The 27,852-nt window shown below is 67.8% G+C and overlaps 1 protein-coding gene across 1 annotated transcript; it reads right to left on the bottom strand.

Moving 5' to 3' along the window:
• Positions 1-1,816: 1,816 nt before the first annotated feature.
• TMEM183A (transmembrane protein 183A) lies at positions 1,817-27,831 on the bottom strand. Its single transcript, XM_054176236.1, has 8 exons — positions 27,685-27,831; positions 26,926-27,015; positions 21,878-22,033; positions 16,083-16,242; positions 13,504-13,684; positions 6,696-6,776; positions 5,752-5,907; positions 1,817-2,002 (listed from the first exon to the last, which is right to left on the bottom strand). Exons 1-8 carry the CDS (start codon positions 27,776-27,778, stop codon positions 1,817-1,819), a joined length of 1,104 nt encoding a protein of 367 aa, XP_054032211.1. The 5' UTR covers positions 27,779-27,831.
• Between the last annotated feature and the right edge of the window lie 21 nt (positions 27,832-27,852).

Below are 27,852 nucleotides of genomic sequence, written 5' to 3'. Positions count from 1 at the left end.
GCTGCCCCAGTCCTGCCTGCTGCTGCCCCAGCCCTGCCTGCTGCTGCCCCAGCCCTGCCTGCTGCTGCCCCAGCCCTGGGACAGAGCCCTGGCCCCTCCCAGCTCCACCTCCTGCACCACCAAGGGACCCAGGACTGAGGCCAGGCTCCCCCAGCAGGCTCAGCACCTTCCCTTGCCCTCTCTCTGCTGGGCTTTCACAACTGACCTCTGGGCACCACCACCTGCCCAGCAGCCTCACAGGGGAACTGTGAGGCAGGAGCCCGAGCTCAGCATCACCTCAGCCCTGCCAGACCCTGAGAGCAGGCTGGAGCCAGGTGGGGCTTGGTCTCTTCTTTGCAGTACAAACAACAGGAAAAGAGGAGAAGGCCTCAGGTTGCCCCAGGGGAGGTTCAGGTTGGCCATGAGGAACAAATTCTTCCCCCTGAGAGCTGTCAGGGCCTGGCCCAGGCTGCCCAGGGCAGTGGTGGAGTCCCCATGCCTGGAGGGGGGACCTGGCAGTACTGGGCCAAGGGCTGGACTCGATCCTAAAGGTCTTTTCCAGCCACACAACTCTGTGAGCACAGAGCCAGGCTGGGGCTGCTGTCCTGGGTGGTGACTTCCAAGGAGCAGCTCCTCACAGGCAGCCCCAGCAGGAGCAGGGGGCAGGGGTCTGCCCCTGGCACTCAAACCCAGCTGGCAGAGCTCCCTCTGCTCCCAGGAGCTTCACCAAACCCCACATGGAGAGAAGGGCTCCAGAGAGGCCCTGAGGGACACAGCTGAGGAGCTCAGCACTGAGGCAGCACAGCTCAGCCCTGGGCTAAAACCTGGGACAGGTTAGCACTGCCCCAGGTCGCACCTGGGACAGGTTAGCACTGCCCCAGGTCGCACCTGGGACAGGTTAGCACTGCCCCAGGTCGCACCTGGGACAGGTTAGCACTGCCCCAGGTTGCACCTGGGACAGGTTAGCACTGCCCCAGGTCGCACCTGGGACAGGTTAGCACTGCCCCAGGTCACACCTGGGACAGGTTAGGAGTCCTCTTGGTCTCACCTGTGAGGGTTTAGCATTGCTGCTGATCCTGCCTGTGCATGAGCATTGTTGATCACTGCTGCTTTGCTTCCTGCTCCTCAAGAGACCACAGCAGTGCAGTGCCTCTGGCTGCAGCCCTGCTGCAGTGCAGGTCCCCCCTGCAGCAGGGGCAGCTGTTTGGGAATGCCTCCTGCCGCTGTGGGCAGCCAACAGCTGCTCCTGGCTCTTGCCCCAGGCACACAGCCCAGGCCCTGCTGCTGCTCAGCAGCACAGAGAGGAGGGGGGTTCAAAGGAGCAGTCCCAGGGAGCTCAGATCATAAAAGGTGAAGTTTTTACAACAAAAGTTGCTGCTGTTTACAAAGAGTTTTCTGCCTTCCCCTCAGCCCTGCCCGGGGCTGGCCGAGGGCTCTGCACAGCCAGCCTGGGCTGGGCCCCGGGGCAGCCTCCCCCCTGCCACAGGGCAGCTCCCTGCACCCCCAGGGCAGCCTCCCCCAGCCCCAGGGCAGCTCCCTGCACCCCCAGGGCAGCCTCCCCCCTGCCCCAGGGCAGCTCCCTGCACCCCCAGGGCAGCCTCCCCGCACCCCAGGGCAGCCTCCCCCAGCCCCAGGGCAGCCTCCCCCCTGCCCCAGGGCAGCTCCCTGCACCCCCAGGGCAGCCTCCCCCAGCCCCAGGGAAGCTCCTTGCACCCCAGGGCAGCCTCCCCCAGCCCCAGGGCAGCCTCCCCCCAGCCCAGGGCAGCCTCCCTGCACCCCCAGGGCGGCTCCCTGCACCCCCAGGGCGGCTCCCTGGGCTCCGTGGCGGCGGCTGGGGCTAAGCCTTGGGGGAGAAGGGGTACTGGGGGTGCCACCAGTCCAGCAGCCTGACGCTGTGCACGGGGTCCAGCACCACCTGCAGCCCCTGCTCGGGGCCAGGCCTCCTGCCGCGGCGCTCCGGTGCGTCCTGGAAGTGCAGCCGCACGCGGCGGTGCCGCAGGTCCGAGCTGACCCCCAGGCTGAACTGCAAGAGAGCAGAGACGGCCCCGTGGCTGCAGGCCGGCCCAGCGCCCCCTGCCGGCCCCCAGCGCCCCCTGCCCGGCCCAGCGCCCCCTGCCGGCCCCCTGCACCCCCTGCCCGGCCCAGCGCCCCCTGCCGGCCCCCAGCGCCCCCTGCCCGGCCCCCAGCACCCCCTGCCCGGCCCCCAGCGCCCCCTGGCGGCCCCCAGCGCCCCCTGGCGGCTCCGCAGCGCCGCCTGGCGGCCCCCAGCGCCCCCTGCCCGGCCCCCAGCGCCCCCTGCCGGCCCCCTGCACCCCCTGACCGGCCCAGCGCCCCCTGCCGGCCCCCAGCGCCCCCTGCCCGGCCCAGCGCCCCCTGCCGGCCTCAGCGCCCCCTGCCGGCCCCAGCGCCCCCTGCCGGCCCCAGCGCCCCCTGCCCGGCCCCCAGCGCCCCCTGCCGGCCCCCTGCACCCCCTGCCCGGCCCCCAGCGCCCCCTGCCGGCCCCCTGAACCCCCTGGCGGCCCCCAGCGCCCCCTGCCCGGCCCAGCGCCCCCTGCCGGCCCCCAGCGCCCCCTGCCCGGCCCAGCGCCCCCTGCCGGCCCCCAGCGCCCCCTGCCCGGCCCCCAGCGCCCCCTGCCGGCCCCCAGCGCCCCCTGCCGGCCCCCAGCGCCCCCTGCCCGGCCCAGCGCCCCCTGCCGGCCCCCAGCGCCCCCTGCCCGGCCCCCAGCGCCCCCTGCCGGCCCCCAGCGCCCCCTGCCGGCCCCCAGCGCCCCCTGCCCGGCCCCCAGCGCCCCCTGCCCGGCCCCCAGCGCCCCCTGCCGGCCCCCTGCACCCCCTGCCCGGCCCAGCGCCCCCTGCCGGCCCCAGCGCCCCCTGCCGGCCTCAGCGCCCCCTGCCGGCCCCAGCGCCCCCTGCCCGCCCCAGCGCCCCCTGCCCGGCCCCCAGTGCCCCCTGCCCGGCCCCCAGCGCCCCCTGCCCGGCCCCCAGCGCCCCCTGCCCGCCCCCTGCCGGCCCAGCGCCCCCTGCCCGCCCCCAGCGCCCCCTGCCCGGCCCCCAGCGCCCCCTGCCCGCCCCCAGCGCCCCCTGCCGGCCCCCAGCGCCCCCTGCCGGCCCCCAGCGCCCCCAGCCGGCCCCCAGCGCCCCCTGCCCGGCCCCCAGCGCCCCCTGCCGGCCCCAGCGCCCCCTGCCGGCCTCAGCGCCCCCTGCTGGCTGCGGCAGAGCGCGGCCTCAGCGCCCCCTGCCGGCCTCAGCGCCCCCTGCCCGGCCCCCAGCGCCCCCTGCCCGGCCCCAGCGCCCCCTGCCCGGCCCCAGCGCCCCCTGCCGGCCCCCTGCACCCCCTGCCCGGCCCCCAGCGCCCCCTGCCAGCCCCCAGCGCCCCCTGCCCGGCCCCCAGTGCCCCCTGCCCGGCCCAGCGCCCCCTGCCCGCCCCCAGCCGGCCCCCAGCGCCCCCTGCCCGGCCCCCAGCGCCCCCTGCCCGGCCCCCAGCCCCCCCCCCCCACACACTCAGGGCAGGGGGCTGGAGCTGCTCTGCCATGCAGACAGCCTGAGGGAGCTGGGGTTGAGCTCTGGGGATCCCTTCCCCCCAGAGCAGTCAGGGAGCCTCTGATCCTGACCCTTATCTCTGGCACAGGCTGAGCTGTGTCACAGTCTCACAGAGTCACCAAGGCTGGAAGAGACCCCAAGGATCATCCAGTCCAAGCTGTCCCCACAGAGCTCATGACCAGGCCATGGCTCCAAGGGCCACATCCAATCCCCTCTGCAACACCTCCAGGGATGGGGACTCCACCACCTCCCTGGGCAGCACATCCCCAGGGCCAACAACTCTCTCAGTGAAGAACTTTCTCCTCACCTCCAGCCTGAACCTCCCCTAGCACAGCTTGAGACTGTGTCCTCTTGTTCTGGTGCTGGGTGCCTGGCAGAAGAGCCCAACCCCCACCTGGCTACAACCTCCCTTCAGGGAGTTGCAGAGGGCAATGAGGTCTCCCCTGAGCCTCCTCTCCTGCAGGCTAAGCAACCCCAGCTCCCTCAGCCTCTCCTCCCAGGGCTGTGCTCAAGGCCTCTCCCCAGCCTTGTTGCCCTTCTCTGGACACCTTCAAGTCTCTCAATGTCCTTCCTGACCTCAGGGGCCCAGAGCTGGACACAGGACTCCAGGGGTGGCCTAACCAGTGCAGAGTCCAGGGGCACAATGAGCTCCCTGCTCCTGCTGGCCACACTGCTCCTGCTGCAGGCCAGGCTGCCCTTGGCCTTCTTGGCCCCCTGGGCACACTGCTGGCTCCTGTTCAGGCAGCTGTCAATCAGCACCCCCAGGTCCCTCTCTGTTTGGCAGCTCTCAGCCACTCTGCCCCCAGCCTGTAGCTCTGCCTGGGGTTGCTGTGGCCAAAGTGCAGCCCCTGGCACTTGGCCTTGTTGAATGCCATCCTGTTGGCCTCTGCCCATCTGTGCAGCCTGGCAAGGTCCCTCTGCAGAGCCCTTCTGCCCTCTGCCTGACCAACCTCTGCCCCCAGCTTGCTGTCATCTGCACATTGGCTGCTGGCTGACTCCATCCCCTCCTGCAGATCATCAATGAAGATATTAAAGAGGCTGGGGCCCAGCACTGCTCCCTGGGGCACCCCACTGGTGCCTGGCTGCCAGCTGGCTGTGGCACCATTCACCACCACTCTCTGGGCTCAGCCTCCAGCCAGCTGTGGAGCTGGAGAGCAGCCCTGCAGCAGCACCTGAGCAGCAGGGACTCTGCCAGCTGGTGGCTGAGGACAGGGAAGCCATGGGCCCAGTGCCAGGGGGATGCAGTTTCCCCCTCAGTGCAGCCCCTGGCAGAGATTTACACCCAGTGCAGTTCCTCTCCTGCAGGCTTCATCTGGGGGCTGTGACTTCCCCACCAGTGCTCCCCAGGAGCAGCTCTCCTGCTGGAGCTGAGGAGCTCTGACAGTGATGATTACAAGGAGCAGCAGAGGGCTGGAGCTGCTCTGCTCTGAGCACAGCCTGAGAGAGTTGGGGTTGTGCAGGCTGCAGAGGAGAAGGCTCCCAGGAGACCTCCTGGTGGCCTCCCAGGAGCTGCAGGGGGCTGCAGGAAAGCTGGGGAGGGACTTTGGAGGGGGTCAGGGAGGGATAGGACTGGGGGGGATGGAGCAGAACTAGAAGTGGGGAGCTGGAGATTGGCTGTGAGGAAGAAGTTGTTGGCCAGGAGGGTGGTGAGAGCCTGGCACAGGCTGCCCAGGGAGGTGGTGGAAGCCTCCTGCCTGGAGGTGTTTGCAGCCAGGCTGGAGGTGGCTGTGAGCAACCTGCTGTGGTGTGAGGTGTCCCTGCCCATGGCAGGGGCTTGGAGCTGGCTGAGCACTGCTTCAGCACAGCCACACTGCTGAGCACTCAGCACAGCCACACTGCTTCCTGTGCCTCACCACTGCTCTGCCACAGCCCCTGCTTGCTTCTGCTGCAGCCCTGCTCCAGCCCCAGCCCAAGGCCCTGCTCCCTCCTGGCCCCAGCCCCTGCTCCCTCCTGCCCCAGCCCCAGCCCCCTCCTGCCCAGCCTCAGCAGCTCTGCTGCACCCCCCAGGGCAGAGCTGATGGGAAGGCAGAAGCTGAACTGAGGCCCTCCTCAGCATCCAGTGCCTGCTCTCTGCGGCCTTGGAGTCTCTCCCACTCAAAAGGCTTTCAGGGCTCTGCTCTCTGACTGCCTCCAGCCCCCTGCAGCAGAGTGCTTCCCCCAGCAGCCAGAGTGGAGCTCTGCCTCTGCTGGCAGCAGGCACAAAGCTCAGCTGCAGGGCTGGGAGGCACTCACCAGGGTGAAGGTCATGCCCATGACTATTGGCACGAAGATGAAGTTGAAGGTGGTGATCTGCAGCAGGCAGCAGTCCTGGTCTGGGTTTGTGTGCACCTCCTCATACTGCCTGGGGGGCTGAAGGCCTTTGCAGCATTTGCTCTTGAATCTGGGAGACTGAAAAGAAGAGAGAGAGTCCTGCAGCTGCCCAGGGGCCAAGGGCTGCTCCTCAGGGCTGTCAGCAGCTGGCCCTCATCCCCTTCCCACACCAGTGGGCACAGCCTGACTTCAACACCAGGGAATCACAGGATGGTAGGGGCTGGGAGGGACCCCCAGGGATTGGAAAGGACCTTCAGGGGCTGGAAGGGACCCTCCAGGGGCTGGAAGGGAACTCCCAGGGGCTGGAAGGGAACTCCCAAGGGGCTGGAAGGGAACTCCCAAGGGGCTGGAAGGGAACTCCCAAGGGGCTGGAAGGGAACTCCCAAGGGGCTGGAAGGGAACTCCCAAGGGTTGGATAGAGCAAGAAGGTCTCCCCTGAGCCTCTTGTTCTGCAGGCTAAGCAACCCCAGCTCCCTCAGCCTCTCCTCCCAGGGCTGTGCCCCAGACCCCTCCCCAGCCTCCTTGCCCTAAAGTAAGACCTGGATAAGCTGCAGTGAGGAAGGGAAAGTCCTTCCTGCAGGGCAGCAGAGGGGAGCAGGATAGAATCAAGACAAGCAGGAAGTGAAGCTGCTTAACACCAGCCCAGTTAGGTGACTGGGCCCAGCTCAAAGGGGACTCTTTCAGCAGCCACTGGTAGCTTCAAAGCTATTGCAGAGCCCAAGAGCTCCCTCAGCTCCCCTGCTATTGTTATCATGACATTTTTTACCCCCTGGTGGGAAGGAATCTTCCTTTCCCCCCTGCCCACCCCCAAGTCCAACTCCTCACTGCCCCCCAAGCAGCCCCAGCCCCTGCTGCCTCTGCCCTACCTGCTTCTTGAACTTGAAGTTGAATTCCCACATTGCTTCTTGTCTGTTGCCTTGAATCTTCTTGCACCAGAAAAGCAGACACTGAGGTGGAGAGAGAAAGACAAACCCAGGAAGGCAGCTGGGAAAGCCTCACAGGCACCACTGGAAGAAGCTCTGAGCACAGCTGAAAGCTGCCAGCTGCCAACACCAGCAGAGAGGAGCAGGGAGGAGGCTCAGAGGACAACAGGCAGCAGCCTGGGCCCCCCCAGCTCCAAGCTGCCCAACTGCTCCTGCAGCTGGGAGCCACAGCATGGAGCCACTGACCACAGACCCACTGCATGGAGACCTCCCCAGCTCCCCCAGCCCAAGCCCTGCAGCCAGCAGGGACATCCTCCACTGGATCAGGCTGCTCAGAGCCCTGTGGATCCTCACCCCAGAGGTCCAGGACATGCACAGAAGAGCAGCAGCAGAAGCTGCAGCCAAGTGCAGCCCCAGCTGGGATGTGAGGAGGGCAGGAGGAGCAGAGAATGGTTGGGGCTGGAAGGGCCCTTCAAGACCATCCAGCTCCAAGCCCCTGCCATGGGCAGGGACACCTCCCACCAGCACAGCTTGCTCAGGGCCTCCTCCAGCCTGGCCTCCAACACCTGCAGGGTCCCTACTCATCCCCAGCCCGCCTGGGCAGGCTGTTGCAGTGTGAGGAGATCCCCAGGAGGCTCAGAGCAGGACCTGTTTGCAGGCCATGCAGCCACAGCACAAAGCCCTCCCTGCCCTGCAGCCTCTCCCTGCACTTCTCCCTTCCCCACCTTGGGCTTTTTCTAAGCTGTTCCCAAGAACTTCCTCCTCAGAGGAACCTCTGACTTCTCCTGGCCTCTCCTGGCCAGCTTGGGGCACCTGCTGAGATGCTGGAGGCTTCAGCTTCAGAAAGGACCTCTTGGCCTTGCCTCAGTGCTGTGACCATGGGGGTTGGAGAGCTTTCTGGAGGCTGCTCCTCATGGCTTGCAGGGAAGAACCTCCTGGTGGTGCAGCCACAGCATCACAGAATGCTCTGGGCTGGAAGGGAGCTCCAGAGCTCAGCCAGTCCAACCCCCTGCACTCAGCAGGTACATCCTCCACTGGAGCAGGCTGCCCAGAGCCCTCTCCAGCCTCACCTGGAAGATCTCCAGGGCTGGAGCTTCAACCCCCACCCTGGGCAACCTGCTGCAGTGTTCCAGCAGCCTCCTGCTGCAGAGTTCCAGCAGCCTCCTGCTGCAGAACTTGTTCCTCACATCCAATCTCAATCTGCTCTGCTCTGAAGCCATTGCCCCTGGGCCTGTCCCTGCAGGCCTTTGGGAGCAGTCTCTCTCCATCCTTCCTGTAGCCCCCTTCAGGTCCTGGCAGGCTGCAATTAGCTCTCCCTGGAGCCTTCTCCTCTCCAGGCTGAACACCCCCAGCTCCCTCAGCCTGGCCTCACAGCAGAGCTGCTCCAAGCCCCTGAGCATTCTCATGGCCTCCTCTGGAGCCTCTCCCTCAGCTCTGTGTCCTTCCTATCCTGAGGGCTCCAGCCCTGCACCCAGCACTGCAGGGGAGGTCTCAGCAGAGCACAGTGGCAGAATCTCCTCTCTGGCTCTGCTGGCAGCACTGCTTTGGCTGCAGCCCAGCCTGGGGCTGGCCTCCTGTGCTGCAGGCTCACACTGCCTGCTGCTGGCCAGCTTCTCCCCCACCAGCACCCCCAAGGCCTCTGCCTCAGGGCTGCTCTCTAGCCCCTCCTGCCCCAGCCTGTGCTGCCAGTGAGGATTGCTGCAGCCCAGGTGCAGAGCCCTGCACTGGCTCTGGGTGTTAGCTCATGAGGTTCCCCTGGGCCCCAGCTCTGCAGCCTGCCCAGGTCCCTCTGGATGCCCTCCTGTCCCTCTGGCACCACACAGCTTGGTGCCATCTGCAGACTGCTGCTGGTGCAGCCAACCTCTGTGGCTCTGCCATTGACACTAACATTAAACAGCACAGGTCCCAGTATGGACCCCTGAGGGACACCTCTGTCCCTGCTCTCCACCTGGGCTTCAGCCCTTGAGCAGCAGCCTCTGGCTGCAGCCATCCAGCCAGCTCCTTACCCACTGAGCACCCAACACCTCCATCTCCCTCCAGTGTGGTGAGCAGGATGCTGTGGGGGACTGTGCCAAAGGCCCTGCAGAAGTCCAGGCAGATCTCATCCATAGGCTGTCCCTTATCTACTGCCAGAGTCACTCTGTCACAGAAGGCCACTGGGTGATGTGCTGAACAGAACTACCCCTGCTACAAGCTGTCCTCTTCCCCAGGCAGGGGGGAGTGGCACAGTCACCCACTGCCCCCCCCCCCCCCCCCAAGCTCCCTTTAAACCAGACTCCAAAGTGAGGAAGGACTGCAACAGAGCAAGGATCAAGGGGAGAGAATCCAAGGGGAAAGGCAAGGATGGATGCATGAGCTGTGAGCTGACAGATGAGGAAGTCTCTAAGCCACTGTGGGGTCAAAAGAAGGTCCTGACATCACCAGCCACTGCCAGGACAGCACAGCCTGGTCAAGCTCCTGTCCCTCTGCAAATGGAGATGAGGAAAGGGCCTCAAAGAGCACCAGAGGCAGCCAGCGCTGCCCTCCCACACAGGCAGCCATCAGTAGCCCTCCAGTTCCACCCAGTTCCTGCTGTGTGGTCCCCAGGACCCACCCCAGCATGCAGCACTCAGTCCAGAGCAGGAGCCTCAGCAGAGCTCCAGGATGGAGGAGGAAGGAACTCAATCCCCTGCCCAGCAGTGAGCAGCAGCCTTGGCCAGCCAAGAGCAGAAGCTGGCAGGTCCCTGGGAGTGCTGGCACAGCAGAGGTGCCAGCCCCAGCTGGGTTCATCACAGCAGTGCCCGCAGCAAGCACCAGATGGACACAGGCCCTTCCACAGCCCCTCCCATGCCCAGAGAGGGCCTGCAAGGGCTGCAGGGGGAATCCCACTGATGGAGCTCAATTGCAGCACAGCGTGAGCCCGAGTGAAACAAAGGCAGAGAGCAGCTCCCACCAGGGGGCTCTGCAAGTAGAGCGCAGGGAAGGCCAGGAGGCCCTCGGCTTCGACTCTGACTCAGGCCCACAGACAAGAGCCCCTAAAGGACCTTCACCTCAACAACACAGCTGGGTGGAGTCAAAGCTCTAGGAACATGCATCAGGCAAACTCCACCCGGGAGGAGGTGGCTCTCAGGTTGCTTTTTCCCTCCAGCCACAACCACAAAAAGCTTCTCCAGATCTGCACTGACTCAGGGGAGCAGCAGCAGCTGCTCCTGGGTTTAACTGCACCGTGGGCTGGCCCACCTGCAGGGACAGCCCTGGGGGCCGGCAGCCAGCTGGGTGATGGCAAGTAGCGAAGCACAAAAGGTCAGTACCTCCTAAGGGGCAGAGGATGTCGTCCAGGGTCTGCCGTCCTGTCCTGCCCTTCCCTTCGGAGGCGCCGCGGGGCCAGCTCCGCCCAAATTAAGGGGGGGCGTCTTTAAAGGGCAAACACTCCTGCTGCCACCATAAGGGCTCCAGTGTCCCACACAAGCTAGGCTAGGGAGAGAGAAAAGGAAATTAAAGAGGAGAAGCCGGAGTTGGGTCACGCCCGGGCCCGGGGGCTCGCCGCCCTCGCTCGCCGCCGCCCGCGGAGGGAAGCCCAGGGCCTGGGGAGGCAGCGAGGGGAGCAGGCGGCCCCGGCCCCGCCGGGCCCCAGCAGCACGGGGGGGGGCCGGGCCCTGCAGCGCACCAGCAGAGCCAGGCCAGGCCTGGGGGGGCTGTGCCACGCTCCAAGGGGTGAGGTCAAACACCTGCTGCTCTCACCGGGCCTCCTCGCTGTTTAATTTCCTCTTTCCCAGGCTGGGGACCGGCAGCCTGAGCCTGAAGGACCTTCCTCAGGCTCTCAGGAGAGGAGCAGCACTAGCAGTGGGCACCAAAGCCATTATGATGGCAACAGGAGCACTTCCCCAACACCTACCCTGCCAGCAGCCCTCAGCCCTGCGGCCCCTCAGGCCCTGTGCCCCCTCAGGCCCTGTGGCATCCCAGGCCCTACAGCCCCTCAGGCCCTGTGCCCCCTCAGGCCCTGTGGCATCCCAGGCCCTACAGCCCCTCAGGCCCTACACCCCCTCAGGCCCTGTGGCACCTCAGCCCCTGCGCCCCCTCAGGCCCTGCAGCATCCCAGGCCCTGCAGCATCCCAGGCCCTGCAGCCCCTCAGGCCCTGCGCCCCCTCAGCCCCTACAGCCCCTCAGGCCCTGCACCCCCTCAGGCCCTGTGGCATCCCAGGCCCTACAGCCCCTCAGGCCCTGCGCCCCCTCAGGCCCTACACCCCCTCAGGCCCTGTGGCACCTCAGCCCCTGCGCCCCCTCAGGCCCTGCAGCATCCCAGGCCCTGCAGCATCCCAGGCCCTGCAGCCCCTCAGGCCCTGCGCCCCCTCAGCCCCTACAGCCCCTCAGGCCCTGCACCCCCTCAGGCCCTGTGGCATCCCAGGCCCTACAGCCCCTCAGGCCCTGCACCCCCTCAGGCCCTGTGGCATCCCAGGCCCTACAGCCCCTCAGGCCCTGTGGCATCCCAGGCCCTACAGCCCCTCAGGCCCTGCACCCCCTCAGCCCCTGCGCCCCCTCAGCCCCTGCAGCATCTCAGGCCCTAGAGCCCGTCAGGCCCTGCAGCCCCTCAGGCCCTGCAGCCCCTCAGGCCCTGCAGCTCCTCAGGCCCTGCAGCACCCCAGGCCCTGCAGCTCCTCAGGCCCTGCAGCTCCTCAGGCCCTGCAGCCCCTCAGGCCCTGCAGCCCCTCAGGCCCTGCGCCCCCTCAGCCCTGCTCCCCCTCAGGCCCTGCGCCCCCTCAGCCCTGCTCCCCCTCAGCCCCTGCGCCCCCTCAGGCCTTGCAGCATCCCAGGCCCTAGAGCCCCTCAGGCCCTGTGCCCCCTCAGGCCCTGCAGCATCCCAGGCCCTGCAGCCCCTCAGGCCCTGCACCCCCTCAGGCCCTGCAGCATCCCAGGCCCTGCAGCATCCCAGGCCCTGCAGCATCCCAGGCCCTGCGCCCCCTCAGGCCCTGCGCCCCCTCAGCCCTGCTCCCCCTCAGGCCCTGCGCCCCCTCAGCCCTGCTCCCCCTCAGCCCCTGCGCCCCCTCAGGCCTTGCAGCATCCCAGGCCCTAGAGCCCCTCAGGCCCTGTGCCCCCTCAGGCCCTGCAGCATCCCAGGCCCTGCAGCCCCTCAGGCCCTGCACCCCCTCAGGCCCTGCAGCATCCCAGGCCCTGCGCCCCCTCAGGCCCTGCGCCCCCTCAGCCCCTGCAGCCCCTCAGGCCCTGCGCCCCCTCAGGCCCTGCAGCCCCTCAGGCCCTGCAGCCCCTCAGGCCCTGCAGCCCCTCAGGCCCTGCAGCCCCTCAGGCCCTGCAGCCCCTCAGCCCCTCAGCCCTCACGGCCACCCTGCCAGCTCCAGGCAGTGGCAGCAGGCTAGAGCCAGAAGGACTAAGGAAGCTTTGGGCTTCCTCCAGCTGTTTTGCCTGTGCAGGAAGCTGATCCCCACAGTGGGGGCTGGGGAGGAGCCTGAAGAGCTCTGGCTGCTGAGGCTCAGGCAGAGCCATGCTGTGCTCCTGCCCTGCAGGAGCCTGTGGTACCCCTGGGGGGGCCCCAGGACATCTTCCTGCAGTGTCCACTAGGCAGAGGAAGGCAGAAGGGAGGGAATGGCACCCCCAGAGATGAGCCTGCTCTGCTGTGCATGGAAGAGGAAGCACAGCTCTTGAACCAAATCCACTTCAGGCTGGCTCCAAAAACCCTGACTTTGGATTTGGAGGGTGGAGAACCCTCAGTGCTGCTCAAGCTGCTCACAAAGTCTCAGCCAGTTGCAAGGTACACCCAAACACAGAGTTAATGGTCAGCAGCAGCAGGGAGAGGAATGGAGCTGGGCCAGCAAAGGCAGCTGCCTGCCCACACCGGAGGCAAAGCCCTCACAGCCCTACACAAGCAGACATTTGCCATGCTCACACCTCACCACCCTCCCTCACCCAGACACAGGCACCATGGAACCTACAGGAATAGAGCATGAAAGGACTTCCTTTCAGGGGCCACCAGGGGCACTTCTGACCTCTCCAGATGGAGAAGAGATTTGTTCTGGCATCCAGCAGCAGAACCAAGCAGGAGATAGACAAAGCTGATCCTGCTGCAACCTCCTTCAGCACCAAATTTGCAGCAGAAGAGAGGAGAGCTGCAGACATCCCTGGCAAGCCAGGGAGATCTGTGATTCAATTTGCCACCCAGTGAGGCCTTGCTGCTGATTCCACAGATGCTGTGGTGGGACACAGGCAGAAACTAGCCAGAGGAGCAGCAGGAATCCTCTGCAGTGGCAACTGCACAGGGACAAGCAGCCAGCACACTGCTAGGGATCACTGCTCAGAGCCAGCAGTCACCCCACACCCAAGCTAAACATCACAGAACCACAGAATGGGGTTGGGTTGGAAGGGAGCTCAAAGCTCAGCCAGCTCCAACCCCCTGCCATGGGCAGGGACACCTCCCACCAGCACAGCTTGCTCCAGGCCTCATCCAGCCTGGTCCTGAACACCTCCAGGCAGGGGGCAGACACAGCCTCCCTGGGCAACCTGTGTCTCCCAGCCTCACTGCAATTTCTTTCCTCATCTCCCCTCTCCCCTCTCAAAGCCATTGTTCCTCCTCCTGTCCCTCCCAGCCCTTGGCCCAAGTCCCTCCCCCAGCTCTCCTGGAGCCCTCCAGGCACTGCAAGGCTGCCCTGAGCTCTGCCTCGCCGGCAGAGACGACTTCCCTTGGTCCCCTGGAGAGAGAAGGGAAGAGAAGGACCAGAAAGGAGCAAGGCTGAGGGCCGTGCTGCTGAGTGTGTGCACTTACCCTGGAGTTGTTTAAAGTGCTGGGGGTGGTGTCAGGGAGGGCAGGGCTGCTGGCCAGGCGGGAGGCGAAGGGCTCGTACATGTGGTAGAGCGAGCGGATGACGCAGGCCCGCAGGCAGCGCAGCTTCGCCATGGCCTCCGGCCGCAGGCGCAGCGGCAGGCAGGCGTCCAGGCTGTAGTGCCTGCAAAGCACAGAGCCAGCTCACAGCCCAGCAGCACAGCACCCAGCACCACCACGAGGGGACACAGCCTCAGGCGGCGCCAGGGGAGGGTTAGGCTGGAGGGGAGGAGAAAGCTCTCCCCCGCGAGAGTCGTCGGCCCTGGGGCTGTGCTGCCCAGGGAGGTGGTGGAGTCCCCGTCCCTGGAGGGGTTCAAGAGGGGCTTGGATGTGGCCCTTGGAGCCAGGGTTTGGTTGTCAGGAAGTCTTGGGTGACAGCTTGGACTTGCTGAGCTCTGAGGTCTTTTCCAACTGTTTTGATTCCATGACTCCATGGAAACTTTGGCTGCTTGGGGGGCAGTGAGGAGTTGGACTTGGGGAGGGGGGAAAGGAAGATTCCTTCCCACCAGGGGGAAAAAAAAGTCATGATAACAATAGCAGGGGAGCTCAGGCAGCTCCTAGGCTCTGCAATAGCTTTGAAGCTACCAGTGGCTGCTGAAAGAGTCCCATCTGAGCTGGGCCCAGTCACCTAACTGGGCTGGTGTTAAGCAGCTTCACTTCCTGCTTGTCTTGATTCTCTCTGTGCTAAATACAGCCTGCTCCCCTCTGCTGCCCTGCAGGAAGGACTTTCCCTTCCTCACTGCAGCTTATCCAGGTCTTACTTTAGGGCAAGGAGGCTGGGGAGGGGTCTGGAGCACAGCCCTGGGAGGAGAGGCTGAGGGAGCTGGGGTTGCTTAGCCTGCAGGAGAGGAGGCTCAGGGGAGACCTTCTTGCTCTCTGCAACTCCCTGAAGGGAGGTTGGAGCCAGGTGGGGGTTGGGCTCTTCTCCCAGGCAGCCAGCAGCAGAACAAGAGGACACAGTCTCAAGCTGTGCCAGGGGAGGGTTAGGCTGGAGGTGAGGAGAAAGTTCTTCCCAGCCAGGGAGATTGGCCCTGGGGATGTGCTGCCCAGGGAGGTGGTGGAGTCCCCATGGCTGGAGGGGTTGCAGCAAGCTGTGGCCATGGCAGCTGGGGCCAGGGTTGGGTGGCCATGGGGAGGTTGGGTTGGTGCTGGGCTGGGTGATCCCAGAGGCCTTTTCCTTCCCAAATGATTCTGGGATTCTGATTTGGCTGCAGGGTGCCCAAAGACCTGCAGATGCCTGCAGGCTCTCAAGGACTCTGCTGCCCACCTGCAGCCTCAGCATCTGAATGCCTGCACTCAGGGCTCCTCCTGTGGTCAGCTGCCAAAGGAGGCTTGGCTTGGGAAGCTGACACTAAAGCAGAGGGCTGAGGGTGGCCACAGCTCTGCACTCCTGCTGCTTGTGCCCCCTGGGCAGTGACATGGAAGGGAAATGCTGTGTCCTGAAGCACAGTGCCAGCAGCACACAGGAAGGCAGAGGGAGTTGTTTCAAGGTGCAAGCAGCTCCTTGCCCTCCTTCTCCTGCTTTATTTATAACTCACTTCTGCCCCTGAGACAGCTCCCAAATGCTTTTGTTTCTCTCAGGTCACTGCAACCACAGGCAGGTGACCAGGATCAAAGCTGGAGGCAGGGCCAGCTCTGTGCCAGTGATGTTTGCTGTCAGTCAGCTGATGGCAGTGACCCTCTGCCAGCCCTCTGCACACAAAGCAGGAGCCAGGAGCAGGGTGGCCATGGAAAGCAGAACAGCACCTGAGGCCTGGAAGCACACAATAGGCCACATGGATACACTGCCAGATGCAGAGCAGAGGCCACAGCCCCCTGCCAAACAAGGGAGCAGCAGCAGGACCCTTCCAGCCTGGGCTGGGGGTGGACAGGGCCTGCAGTCTGTACCACAGCATCCCCAGATCCCAGCATGGTTGGGCTGGAAGGGACCTCTGGAGCTCACCCACTCCAGCCCCTGCCCCAGCAGGGCTCCCCCAGCAGCTTGCCCAGGGGCACAGTGCCCAGGGGGGGTTGGAAGCTCTCCACCCCAGCAGACTCCACAACCTCTCTGGGCAGCCTGCTCCAGGCTCCAGCAGCCTCACCCCAAACAACTTTCTCCTCCTGCTCAGCTCCAACCTCCTGGCTGCCACTTTGTGCCCCTTGCCCCTGGGCACCACTCAGCAGAGCCTGGCCCCAGCCTCTTGCTCCCCACAGCTCCTTTAGCTCTTGCTGAGCATTGCTCAGCTGCCCTCTGGGGCTGCTCTGCTGCAGGCTCTCAGCCCCAGGGCTCTCAGCTCCTGCCAGAGCTGCTCCAGGCCCCTCAGCAGCTTCCCAGCCTCCCCTGGGCTCTCTGCAGCACTTCTCTGTCCCTCCTGAGCTGGGGAGCCCAGAGCTGGCCCCAGGGCTGCAGCTGTGGCCTGGCTGGGGCAGCGCAGAGGGGCAGCAGAGCCTCCCCTGCCCTGCTGGCTAAGCTCTTCTCCACACCACCTCAGTGAAGCAGGGCAGTGCTGAAGGCAGCCTGCAGGGCAGGCTCTGCCTCTCACCTCCTGTAGAGCCTGGTCCAGAAGGCAGCAGTGCAGGTGACAGTCCAGGCCTTCTTGCAGATGAGGGAGAAGCGGACGATGTCCTCGGGCCGGATGTAGGAAGCCAACAGGAGCCAGACATCGATGGGGTACTCCTCTCCACCACCCCCATCAGGGCTTTCTGGGAGCAAGAGAGGAACACCAGGGCACTGAAGAACCCCCAGCAAGTGCTGGCAGCACAGGGCCAGCAGCTGCAGTGTGCCCACACACACAGCCCAATGAGCCCAAGTCAGGTCAACCTAATCAATGTCTAGCAATAGCTGAGGGCTGGGGGCAAGAGGCAGGGCCCAGGCTCTGCTCAGCTGCACCCTGGGACAGGCCAAGGGGCAATGGATGGAACCTCCAGCACAGGTTCCTCATCAGCCTTCACTGTGAGAGCCTCAGAAGGGCAAGCAGGGGCCAGGCTCTGCTCAGCTGCACCCTGGGACAGGCCAAGGGGCAATGGATGGAACCTCCAGCACAGGTTCCTCATCAGCCTTCACTGTGAGAGCTTCAGAGGGGCAAGCAGGGGCCAGGCTCTGCTCAGCTGCACCCTGGGACAGGCCAAGGGGCAATGGATGGAACCTCCAGCACAGGTTCCTCATCAGCCTTCACTGTCAGGGTCACAGAGGGGCAAGCAGGGGCCAGGCTCTGCTCAGCTGCACCCTGGGACAGGCCAAGGGGCAATGGATATCAACTCCAGCACAGGAGGTTCCTCATCAGCCTTCACTGTGAGAGCCTCAGAGGGGCAAGCAGGGCCCAGGCTCTGCTCAGCTGCATCCTGGGACAGGCCAAGGGGCAATGGATGCAACCTCCAGCACAGGAGGTTCCTCATCAGCCTTCACTGTCAGGGCCACAGAGCCTCAGAGGGGCAAACAGGGGCCAGGCTCTGCTCAGCTGCACCCTGGGATAGGCCAAGGGGCAATGGATGGAACCTCCAGCACAGGAGATTCCTCATCAGCCTTCACTGTGAGAGCCTCAGAGGGGCAGGCAGGGGCCAGGCTCTGCCCAGTGGTGCCCAGGGACAGGACAAGAAGCAGAGGACACAAACTGGAACCCAGGAGGCTCCACCTCACCATGAGGAGGAACTTCTTGGGTGTGAGGCTGCTGGAGCCTGGAGCCCAGAGGGGCTGTGGGGTCTGCTCTGGAGCCTTTCCAGCCCCACCTGGCTGTGTTCTGTGTGCCCTGTGCTGCATTCTCTGCTCCTGCTCTGGCAGGGGGCTTGGACTGGATGCCCTTAGGGAGGTCCCTTCCAACCCCTGACCCCTGTGAGCCTCTGCACTTCATGACCACTGCTACCCCTTCCCACCAGCAGGAGCCACACAGCACCACTGCTGTTGTGCTCTGCTGGCTGCATGGGGCCCGGCAGCACTGCCCCCCGCAGCACAGCCCCCAGTACCACTGCCCCCCGGCAGCACTGCCCCCAGTACCACTGCCCCCAGTACCACTGCCCCCCCGCAGCACTGCCCCCCCGCAGCACTGCCCCCCCGCAGCACTGCCCCCGGCACCACTGCCCCCCGGCAGCACTGCCCCCCGGCAGCACTGCCCCCCGGCACCACTGCCCCCCAGCAGCACAGCCCCCAGCAGCACTGCCCCCCCGCAGCACTGCCCCCCAGCAGCACAGCCCCCAGTACCACTGCCCCCCGGCACCACTGCCCCCCGGCACCACTGCCCCCCAGCAGCACAGCCCCCAGTACCACTGCCCCCCGGCACCACTGCCCCCCGGCAGCACAGCCCCCGGCACCACTGCCCCCCGGCACCACTGCCCCCCGGCACCACTGCCCCCCGGCACCACTGCCCCCCGGCACCACTGCCCCCAGTACCACTGCCTCCAGGCAGCACAGCCCCCAGTACCACTGCCCTCCGCAGCACTGCCCCCCGGCACCACTGCCCCCCCGGCCGCACTGCCCCCCGCCCGCACTGCCCCCCGCCCGCACTGCCCCCCGCCCGCACTGCCCCCCGCCGCACTGCCCCCCGCCCGCGCTGCCCCCCGGCCGCGCTGCACCCCCGCAGCACTGCCCCCCGGCAGCACTGCCCCCCCGCAGCACTGCCCCCCGGCACCACTGCCCCCCGGCCGCACTGCCCCCCGGCCGCACTGCCCCCCGCAGCACTGCCCCCCCGCAGCACTGCCCCCCGGCCGCACTGCCCCCCGCAGCACTGCCCCCCCGCAGCACAGCCCCCCGGCCGCACTGCCCCCCGGCAGCACAGCCCCCCCGCAGCACTGCCCCCCGCAGCACTGCCCCCCCGCAGCACTGCCCCCCGGCCGCACTGCCCCCCGGCAGCACAGCCCCCCCGCAGCACAGCCCCCCGGCCGCACTGCCCCCCGCAGCACTGCCCCCCGGCCGCACTGCCCCCCGGCACCACTGCCCCCCCGCCGCACTGCCCCCCGGCCGCACTGCCCCCCGGCCGCACTGCCCCCCGCAGCACTGCCCCCCGGCCGCACCGCCCCCCGCAGCACTGCCCCCCCGCAGCACTGCCCCCCCGCAGCACTGCCCCCCGCAGCACTGCCCCCCGGCCGCACTGCCCCCCGGCAGCACAGCCCCCCCGCAGCACAGCCCCCCGGCCGCACTGCCCCCCGGCACCACTGCCCCCCCGCCGCACTGCCCCCCGGCCGCACTGCCCCCCGGCCGCACTGCCCCCCGCAGCACTGCCCCCCGGCCGCACTGCCCCCCGCAGCACTGCCCCCCCGCAGCACAGCCCCCCGGCCGCACTGCCCCCCGGCCGCACTGCCCCCCCGCCGCACTGCCCCCTGGCCGCACTGCCCCCCCGCCGCACTGCCCCCTGGCCGCACTGCCCCCCGGCCGCACTGCCCCCTGCTGCACTGCCCCCCCGCCGCACTGCCCCCCCGCCGCACTGCCCCCTGCCGCACTGCCCCCCGCAGCACTGCCCCCCGCCGCACTGCCCCCCCGGCACCACTGCCCCCCCGCAGCACTGCCCCCCCGCAGCACAGCCCCCCCGCAGCACAGCCCCCCGGCCGCACTGCCCCCCGCAGCACTGCCCCCGGCCGCACTGCCCCCCGGCCGCGCTGCACCCCCGGCACCGCTGCCCTCCCGCAGCACTGCCCCCCGGCAGCACTGCCCCCAGTACCACTGCCCCCCCGCAGCACAGCCCCCAGTACCACTGCCCCCCGGCCGCACTGCCCCCCGGCCGCACTGCCCTCAGGGTCCTAGAGGGAAGGAGTCACTCAGGCTGGAAGGGCTCTCTGGAGGCCTCAAGCAGACTGAGATCACTCAGGTCAGGATCTCTCTCACTCAGCCAAGCCATGACTGCAGGCAGGGCTGGAGCCCCCCCAGCCTTGCTGGAGCCTCTGCCAAGGCTCTCACAGAGGCAAAGCAGCACTGAAGTGGAGCAGTAAGAACTGGATGGCAAAGAGGAACCTGATGTAAAGCAGGGCCAGGCTCAGCCATGGAGGGTGGCTAAGGTGGAGAGTCCCTTCTGTCAAGGGGTCCCAAGGGCTGCTGGGGACAATGCCTGCTGGGGACATTCCCACTGGACTGCAGCAGCAAATGGTTCCCCAGGAGCAGGCAGAGGCTGGAATCAGCTCCCAGGGGCAGGGGGGGATTCCCTGCACAGCTTTCAGCCTCAGCCTGCCAGGCTGCTGGGGCAGCTCCCTGCAGCTCCACCATCCCCTGGAAAGCTTGGAGCAGCTGAGCCTTGGGGTCCCTCCCAGCCTGGCCCTCTGGGGCTCTGTGCTCTGCTGCTCAGGCAGCAGCTGTGCACTCCCCAGCTCTCAGACCCCTCTCCTCCAGCCCTCATTCTGGGAAGAGTTTCCATCCTGAGCCTTAAATGCCCTGGGCAGGAGCTGCTGGGGCTGGGGCAGCCCAAGGGCCAGGGACCATGCTGGGAAGAAGTGTTCCCCTCAGCCCCCATCTGCCCCAACCCTCCTTGCCCAGGGACAAGAGCCAGCAGCTGGGCTCAGCAGCCTGCCCTGGCCAAGGCAGGGGAGGTGATGCCCACAGCTGTCCTGCTGCCAGGCTGCAGGGGCAGCTCCCTGCAGCTCCACCATCCCCTGGCTGGTCCTTGGGGTCCCTCCCAGCCTGGCACTCTGGGGTTCTGTGATTTATCACAAGTGCTCAGCCCCCACCTGCAGCACTGCCTCCAGCTCTGGGCTCCCCAGCACAGGAAGGACCTGGAGCTGCTGGAGAGGCTCCAGAAGAGGCCACCAAGATGATCAGAGGGATGAGAACCTCTGCTATGGGGCCAGGCTGGGAGAGCTGGGGCTGTGCAGCCTGGAGAAGAGAAGGCTCCAGGGAGAGCTCAGAGCAGCCCTGCAGGAGCTGAAGGGCTCCAGGAGAGCTGGGGAGGGACTTGGGACAAGGGCTGGGAGGGACAGGAGGAGGAACAATGGCTTTGAGCTGGGAGAGGGGAGACTGAGAGTGGAGAGGAGGAAGAGATTGTGGAGAGTGAGGCTGGGGAGACTCTGGCACAGGCTGCCCAGGGAGGCTGTGGCTGTGCCCTGCCTGGAGGTGTTCAGGACCAGGCTGGATGAGGCCCTGAGCAAGCTGTGCTGGGGGGAGGCTGAGGTTGGAGAGGAGGCAAAATGTCTTTGCTGGAGGAGTGGTCAGGGCCTGGCAGAGGCTGCCCAGGGAGGTGGTGGAGTCCCCATGGCTGGAGGGGTTGCAGCAAGCTGTGGCCATGGCACCTGGGGGCAGGGCTTGGTGGCTGTGCTGGGCTTGGGTTGGGGTTGGCCTGGATGACCTCAGAGGCCTTTGCCAGCCCAAACAACTCTGTGATTCTGAGAGAGCTCAGCAGGTCCCAAGGCTGCTTGCAGAGGGGCAGAGAGCTGTGCAGGCAGAGAGCCAGGGGCAGGGAAACCACCTGGGGCCACAGTGGTGCTGGGCTGATGTTGGACTGGATGACCTTGGGAGGCCTTTTCCAACCCAAACTATTCTGTGCATGGGACTGCAGCCAGGAGCTGCAGAGAGTTTGTCCCCACAACCCTCCTGTCATGCACTGGTGGCCCAGAGCAGGGTGGCAATGCTGGGGCAGACAGCTGGGGCTGAGGGAGGCACTCACAGGTGGAGCTGGAGTGATGCAGTCCTATTTTTGTCCCTCCCAAGGCAGTGCCTGCAGCCCTGTGGCCTCAGCTGACCCTCAGTGCTGCAGGGCTGCTGCTATTCCTGGTGGGGAATGCTGCTGTCTGCAGCCTGTGCCCAGGCAGGGGCAGTGCCCAGCAGCTCTCCCCCTTCCCCCAGGGTGCTCCAGGCCTGGGGGCTGCAGCACTCAGCACCTCAGAGCTCCTCTGAGAGCCTCACAGCAGGCTGGCCCCAAGCAGGGGCAGTGCCCAGCAGCTCTCCCCCTTCCCCCAGGGTGCTCCAGGCCTGGGGGCTGCAGCACTCAGCACCTCAGATCTCCTCTCCCTGCTCCTCTGAGAGCCCCCAGCAGCCTGGCCCCAGGCAGGGGCAGTGCCCAGCAGTACTCCCTTCCCCCAGGGTGCTCCAGGCCTGGGGGCTGCAGCACTCAGCACCTCAGAGCTCCTCTGAGAGCCCCCAGCAGGCTGTGCCCAGGCAGGGACAGTGCCCAGCAGCTCTCCCCCTTCCCCCAGGGTGCTCCAGGCCTGGGGGCTGCAGCACTCAGCACCTCAGAGCTCCTCTGAGAGCCTCACAGCAGCCTGGCCCCAGGCAGGGGCAGTGCCCAGCAGCTCTCCCCCTTCCCCCAGGGTGCTCCAGGCCTGGGGGCTGCAGCACTCAGCACCTCAGATCTCCTCTCCCTGCTCCTCTGAGAGCCCCCAGCAGGCTGTGCCCAGGCAGGGGCACCACAGGGAGCAGCTGCTGTACCTTTGTGCCTCTTGCTCTTCTTCTTCCTGGAGGCAGCCCTGGTGCTGAGGCTCTCCCTGGGCTCCAGCCCATCGCTGCTGTCACAGGAGTCCCCTGCCAGCGCCAGCACCTCCTCAGCAGGCACACAAGAGGCCTCCAGGCCACACAGGGACTTCACTGCAAGGAACAAGCAAGGGTGGGAGTGAAGCAGCACAGAGGGAGCAGGGAGCTGAGCTCAGGAGCTGCTGCAGGGCAGCCACAGCTCAGGACACTCAGGGCACCAAAGCTCCCTGGGGAGCGACCCAAGGCCTGGGGCCCAGGGTTGGCCTGGCAGGGGGAGGGGAGCAGGGGGCTGGGGGCAGGGGACAGGGGGAGGGGAGCAGGGGGAGGGGAGCAGGGGGCAGGGGAGCAGGGGGCAGGGGGAGGGGAGCAGGGGGCAGGGGGCTGGGGGAGGGGGGCAGGGGGAGGGGAGCAGGGGGAGGGGAGCAGGGGGAGGGGAGCAGGGGGCGGGGAGCAGGGGGCAGGGGAGCAGGGGGCAGGGGGAGGGGAGCAGGGGGCGGGGAGCAGGGGGCAGGGGAGCAGGGGGCAGGGGGAGGGGAGCAGGGGGCAGGGGGCTGGGGGAGGGGGGCAGGGGGAGGGGAGCAGGGGGAGGGGAGCAGGGGGCAGGGGAGCAGGGGGCAGGGGAGCAGGGGGCAGGGGAGCAGGGGGCAGGGGAGCAGGGGGCAGGGGGAGGGGAGCAGGGGGCAGGGGGCTGGGGGAGGGGGGCAGGGGGAGGGGAGCAGGGGGAGGGGAGCAGGGGGAGTGGAGCAGGGGGAGGGGAGCAGGGGAGCAGGGGGAAGGGGGGCGGGGGGTCAGGGGGCAGGGGGAGGGGAGCAGGGGGCAGGGGGAGGGGAGCAGGGGGCAGGGGGCAGGGGAGCAGAGGGCGGGGAGCAGGGGGCAGGGAGCTGGCAGCAGGGGGCTGGGGGCTGGCAGCAGGGGGCTGGCAGCAGGGGGCTGGCAGCAGGGGGCAGGGGGCTGGCAGCAGGGGGCAGGGGGCTGGCAGCAGGGGGCAGGGGGCTGGGGCAGGGCTGTCCTCAGCTCCTTGCTTTCCCACAGGAATGAGGAGGGGGCTGGCAGCAGGGGGCTGGGGGCTGGCAGCAGGGGGCTGGGGGCTGGCAGCAGGGGGCTGGGGGCTGGGGCTGGGGGCAGGGGGCTGGGGGCTGGGGCAGGGCTGTCCTCAGCTCCTTGCTTTCCCACAGGAATGAGGAGGGGGGCTGGCAGCAGGGGGCTGGCAGCAGGGGGCTGGGGGCTGGCAGCAGGGGGCTGGGGGCTGGGGGCTGGCAGCAGGGGGCTGGGGCAGGGGGCTGGGGCAGGGGGCTGGGGGCTGGGGCAGGGCTGTCCTCAGCTCCTTGCTTTCCCACAGGAATGAGGAGGGGGCTGGCAGCAGGGGGCTGGGGGCTGGCAGCAGGGGGCTGGGGGCTGGCAGCAGGGGGCTGGGGGCTGGCAGCAGGGGGCTGGGGGCTGGCAGCAGGGGGCTGGGGGCTGGGGCAGGGCTGTCCTCAGCTCCTTGCTTTCCCACAGGAATGAGGAGGGGGCTGGCAGCAGGGGGCTGGGGGCTGGCAGCGGGGGGCTGGGGGCTGGCAGCAGGGGGCAGGGGGCTGGCAGCAGGGGGCTGGGGGCTGGCAGCAGGGGGCTGGGGGCTGGCAGCAGGGGGCAGGGGGCTGGCAGCAGGGGGCTGGGGGCTGGCAGCAGGGGGCTGGGGGCTGGCAGCAGGGGGCTGGGGGCTGGGGCAGGGGGCTGGGGGCTGGCAGCAGGGGCAGGGGGCTGGCAGCAGGGGGCTGGGGGCTGGGGCAGGGGGCTGGGGGCTGGCAGCAGGGGGCTGGGGGCTGGGGCAGGGGGCTGGGGGCTGGCAGCAGGGGCAGGGGGCTGGCAGCAGGGCTGTCCTCAGCTCCTTGCTTTCCCACAGGAATGAGGAGGGGGCTGGCAGCAGGGGGCTGGCAGCAGGGGGCTGGCAGCAGGGGGCTGGCAGCAGGGGGCTGGGGGCAGGGGGCTGGGGGCAGGGGGCTGGGGGCAGGGGGCTGGGGCAGGGGGCTGGGGCAGGGGGCTGGGGCAGGGCTGTCCTCAGCTCCTTGCTTTCCCACAGGAATGAGGAGCTTGGCTGCCAGCACACCCTGCAGGTGCTGCCCCTGCTCCAGCTGTTGACAGCTCTGCTGCAGGGCTAAGCTGGCTGTGCCCTGCCCCCCAGGGCCTCCTCCTGGCCACTGCTCAGCCTGCAGGGCCAGCACCCACCCAGGACCTGGCCTAGGAGCTCAGAGAAGAGAAAGGATGAGACCCTGGAGCCAAGGGCACAGTGCACCAGCAAAACAACTCAGGGGCAAGCCCAGAGTGCAGCTCAGAGGCTGAGCTGCTGGGAGGCAGCTCCAGGGAGAAGGAGCCTGGAGGCCTGGGGGGCAACCAACCAGCCAGGGGCCAGCAGGGTGCCCTGGGGGGCAACCAACCAGCCAGGGGACAGCAGGGTGCCCTGGGGGGCAACCAACCAGCCAGGGGCCAGCAGGGTGCCCTGGGGGGCAACCAACCGGCCAGGGGCCAGCAGGGTGCCCTGGGGGACAACCAACCAGCCAGGGGCCAGCAGGGTGCCCTGGGGGGCAACCAACCAGCTGGCAATGAGGACAGCAGGGTGCCCTGGGGGACAACAACCAGCTGGCAATGGGGACAGCAGGGTGCCCTGGGGGACAACAACCAGCTGCCCAGGGGACAGCAGGGTGCCCTGGGGGACAATCAACCAGCCAGGGGCCAGCAGGGTGCCCTGGGGGACAACAACCAGCTGGCAATGAGGACAGCAGGGTGCCCTGGGGGACAACAACCAGCTGCCCAGGGGACAGCAGGGTGCCCTGGGGGACAATCAACCAGCCAGGGGCCAGCAGGGTGCCCTGGGGGACAACAACCAGCTGGCAATGAGGACAGCAGGGTGCCCTGGGGGACAACAACCAGCTGCCCAGGGGACAGCAGGGTGCCCTGGGGGACAACCAACCAGCCAGGGGCCAGCAGGGTGCCCTGGGGACAACCAACCAGCCAGGGGCCAGCAGGGTGCCCTGGGGGACAACCAACCAGCCAGGGGCCAGCAGGGTGCCCTGGGGGACAACCAACTGGCCAGGGTACAGCAGGGTGCCCTGGGGGGCAATCAGTCAGCCAGGGGACAGCAGGGTGCCCTAGGGGACAACCAACCAGCTGCCCAGGGGCCAGCAGGGTGCCCTGGGGGGCAACCAACCAGCCAGGGGACAGCAGGGTGCCCTGGGGGACAACCAACCAGCTGCCCAGGGGCCAGCAGGGTGCCCTGGTGTGGCCAGCAGGTCAGGGGAGGGTCTCCTCCCCCTCTGCTCTGCCCTAGGCAGCACACATCTGAAGCCTCTGGCCCAGCTCAGGGCTCCCCAGCTCGACAGGGAACTGCTGGAGAGAGGCCAGCAGAGGGGAGGAGGATGAAGGGACTGCAGCATCTGGGTGAGGAGGACAGGCTGAGAGCCCTGGGGCTCTGTGGAGCCTGCAGAAGAGCAGCCCCAGAGGGGAGCTGCTCAGTGCTCAGCAAGAGCTGAAGGGAGGAGGCCCAGAAGCAGGGCCCAGGCTCTCTGCAGGGCTGTGACAGGACAAGGGGCAGTGGGCACAGGCTGGAGCCCTGCTCAGCACCAGGAAGGACTTCTTTGGTGTGAGGCTGCTGGAGCCTGCAGCAGGCTGCCCAGGGAGGTGGTGGAGGCTCCTGCTCTGGAGACTTCCAACCCCTCCTGGATGTGCTCCTGGGTGCCCTGCCCTGGCAGGGGCTTGGGCTGGGTGACCTCCCCTCCAACCCCTCCTGGATGTGCTCCTGGGTGCCCTGCTCTGGCAGGGGCTTGGGCTGGGTGACCTCCCCTCCAACCCCTCCTGGATGTGCTCCTGGGTGCCCTGCCCTGGCAGGGGGTTGGGCTGGGTGACCTCCCCTCCATCCCCTCCTGGATGTGCTCCTGGGTGCCCTGCCCTGGGTGCCCTGCCCTGGCAGGGGGTTGGGCTGGGTGACCTCCCCTCCATCCCCTCCTGGATGTGCTCCTGGGTGCCCTGCCCTGGGTGCCCTGCCCTGGCAGGGGGTTGGGCTGGGTGACCTCCCCTCCAGCCCCTCCTGGATGTGCTCCTGGGTGCCCTGCTCTGGCAGGGGCTTGGGCTGGGTGACCTCCCCTCCAACCCCACCTCTGGGAGTCCATGCTGCAGGAGCTCCTGGAGTTTAGCCAAGGGAAAGTCTGTGGCCTAAGGAGGAGAGGAGCAGGCTTGAGCCAGCTGGGGGCTTGGCTGCCTCTGGGCAGAGCTTTGGACACAACCCTGCTGGGGAAGATGACTTTTAAAGCTTGATCTGCAAGCTGAGGGCCACTCAGGGCAGAAAGACCCACAAGGGAGGAGAGGCTGGGAAGGGAAAGCTGCAGCCCTGCTTGGCAGCTGGCTGAGAAGCTGCCAGAGAGGCACCAGCACCACAGACACTTGACAGAGAGTCTGCAAACCTCACTCAAGGAGGTTGAATTTCACCCCCCAAGGGGCTGGGTGAGGAGAAGGACCTCAGCCAGGAGGCACCAGGCCACAGCAGGGCAGGCTGGCACTGCCTGAGCACACACTGAAGGCCAGGGAGAACTCCACAGCCACCAGGGGAGGGGAGGGGAGGGGGAGGGGAGGGGAGGGGGAGGGGAGGGGGAGGGGAGGGCAGGCCAGGGGGAGGGGAGAGCAGGCCAGGGGGAGGGGAGAGGAGGCCAGGGGGAGGGGAGAGGAGGCCAGGGGGAGGGCAGGCTGGCCAGGGGGAGGGCAGGCTGGCCAGGGGGAGGGGAGAGCAGGCCAGGGGGAGGGGAGAGCAGGCCAGGGGGAGGGCAGGCTGGCCAGGGGGAGGGCATGGGAGGGCAGGCTGGCCAGGGGGAGGGCAGGGGAGGGGAGGGCAGGCTGGCCAGGGGGAGGGCAGGGGAGGGCAGGGGGAGGGCAGGGGAGGGGAGGGCAGGCTGGCCAGGGGGAGGGCAGGGCAGGGCAGGCCGGGGGGAGGGCAGGGCAGGCCGGGGGGAGGGCAGGGCAGGCTCCCACCACAGACTGACCTTCCTGCTGCAGGGCGTTGGCCACAGCCTTTTTCACCCGCCCACTTTTCACGACGGCTGGGTCTGAGTTCGCATAATCTGCCACTGTCACTGCAGGGGAGCAGGGAGAGAGGGGAGGGAAGAGTAGGGCTAAGAGCTGGGATGCCTTGAGGAGACACCCCACACACAGGAACAAGAGGAAAAGGAAGCCCAACGCAGAGCTGCGGGCCAGGAGTCCCCAGAACGCCTCTACCCCGGGCCCACCAGCATCCCTCTGCCTCCACCTCACTCCACCCCCGGCCCCAAGCCTCCTGCTCCCAGGGCCTGCCCGGGGCTGGGCTGATCCTCCAGGCCCAGGCCCCTCCTCCTCAGCCCCAGAGCTCATCCCCAGGCTCTCCCAGCGGCCCAGACACACCCCCCCAGCGCAGCCAGCCCTCTCCCTCCACACCCCCGAGCCGGCCCCGCTCGCCTCCGGGCTGAGGCCTACCCGTTGCACCTTCCCTGCCCCAGGCCAACCCTTAACCCCTGGGGAGAGGCCGCTCCAGCCCTGGGGCCCTAACCCCGGGCCCGGCCTCTCCTCTCCGGCCAGCCTGGGCCGGCTGCTCTCGGTCGGGCCGGGCGCCGGCCCGGCTCCGCTGTTTTTAGGCCCCCGCTGCGGCCCCGCCGCGGGATCGGCCCGGCCCGGCCCCGCTCCCCTCGGGCGCCGCTACCGGCTGCGGCCCGGCCCGGCGCCGCTGTCCCTCCCGCCCCGCCGCAGGCCCCGGCGGCGGCGCTGCTCACCGCGCTCGGAGCAGACGTCGTCGGCGCGGAACTTGAGGCGCTTGCGGCCGCCCCTCTTGGGCATGGCGGCGGCGGGGCGGCCGCGCGGGGCCATGTCCCGCCCGGGCCGCAGCGGGGCCGCGGGGACAGCGCCGCCCCCGCCCGCGCCCCCCCCCCGCGCCGCGCCAT

Source organism: Dryobates pubescens, chromosome 35 (assembly GCF_014839835.1).
Source record: "Dryobates pubescens isolate bDryPub1 chromosome 35, bDryPub1.pri, whole genome shotgun sequence".
NCBI lineage: Eukaryota > Metazoa > Chordata > Aves > Piciformes > Picidae > Dryobates > Dryobates pubescens.
This window is presented reverse-complemented; position numbering and strand designations above follow the sequence as displayed.

Bases quoted from the DNA above. Each gene is read 5' to 3' on its own strand.
- TMEM183A (XM_054176236.1), bottom strand. From the start codon at position 27,778: ATGGCCCCGCGCGGCCGCCCCGCCGCCGCCATGCCCAAGAGGGGCGGC. The intron at 16,243-21,877 runs GTACAGCAGCTG...TCTTGCTCCCAG, and splicing joins GAAGAGCAAGAGGCACAAAG to AAAGCCCTGATGGGGGTGGT. The intron at 2,003-5,751 runs GTGAGTGCCTCC...GCTCTCTTGCAG, and splicing joins TGGGCATGACCTTCACCCTG to TTCAGCCTGGGGGTCAGCTC.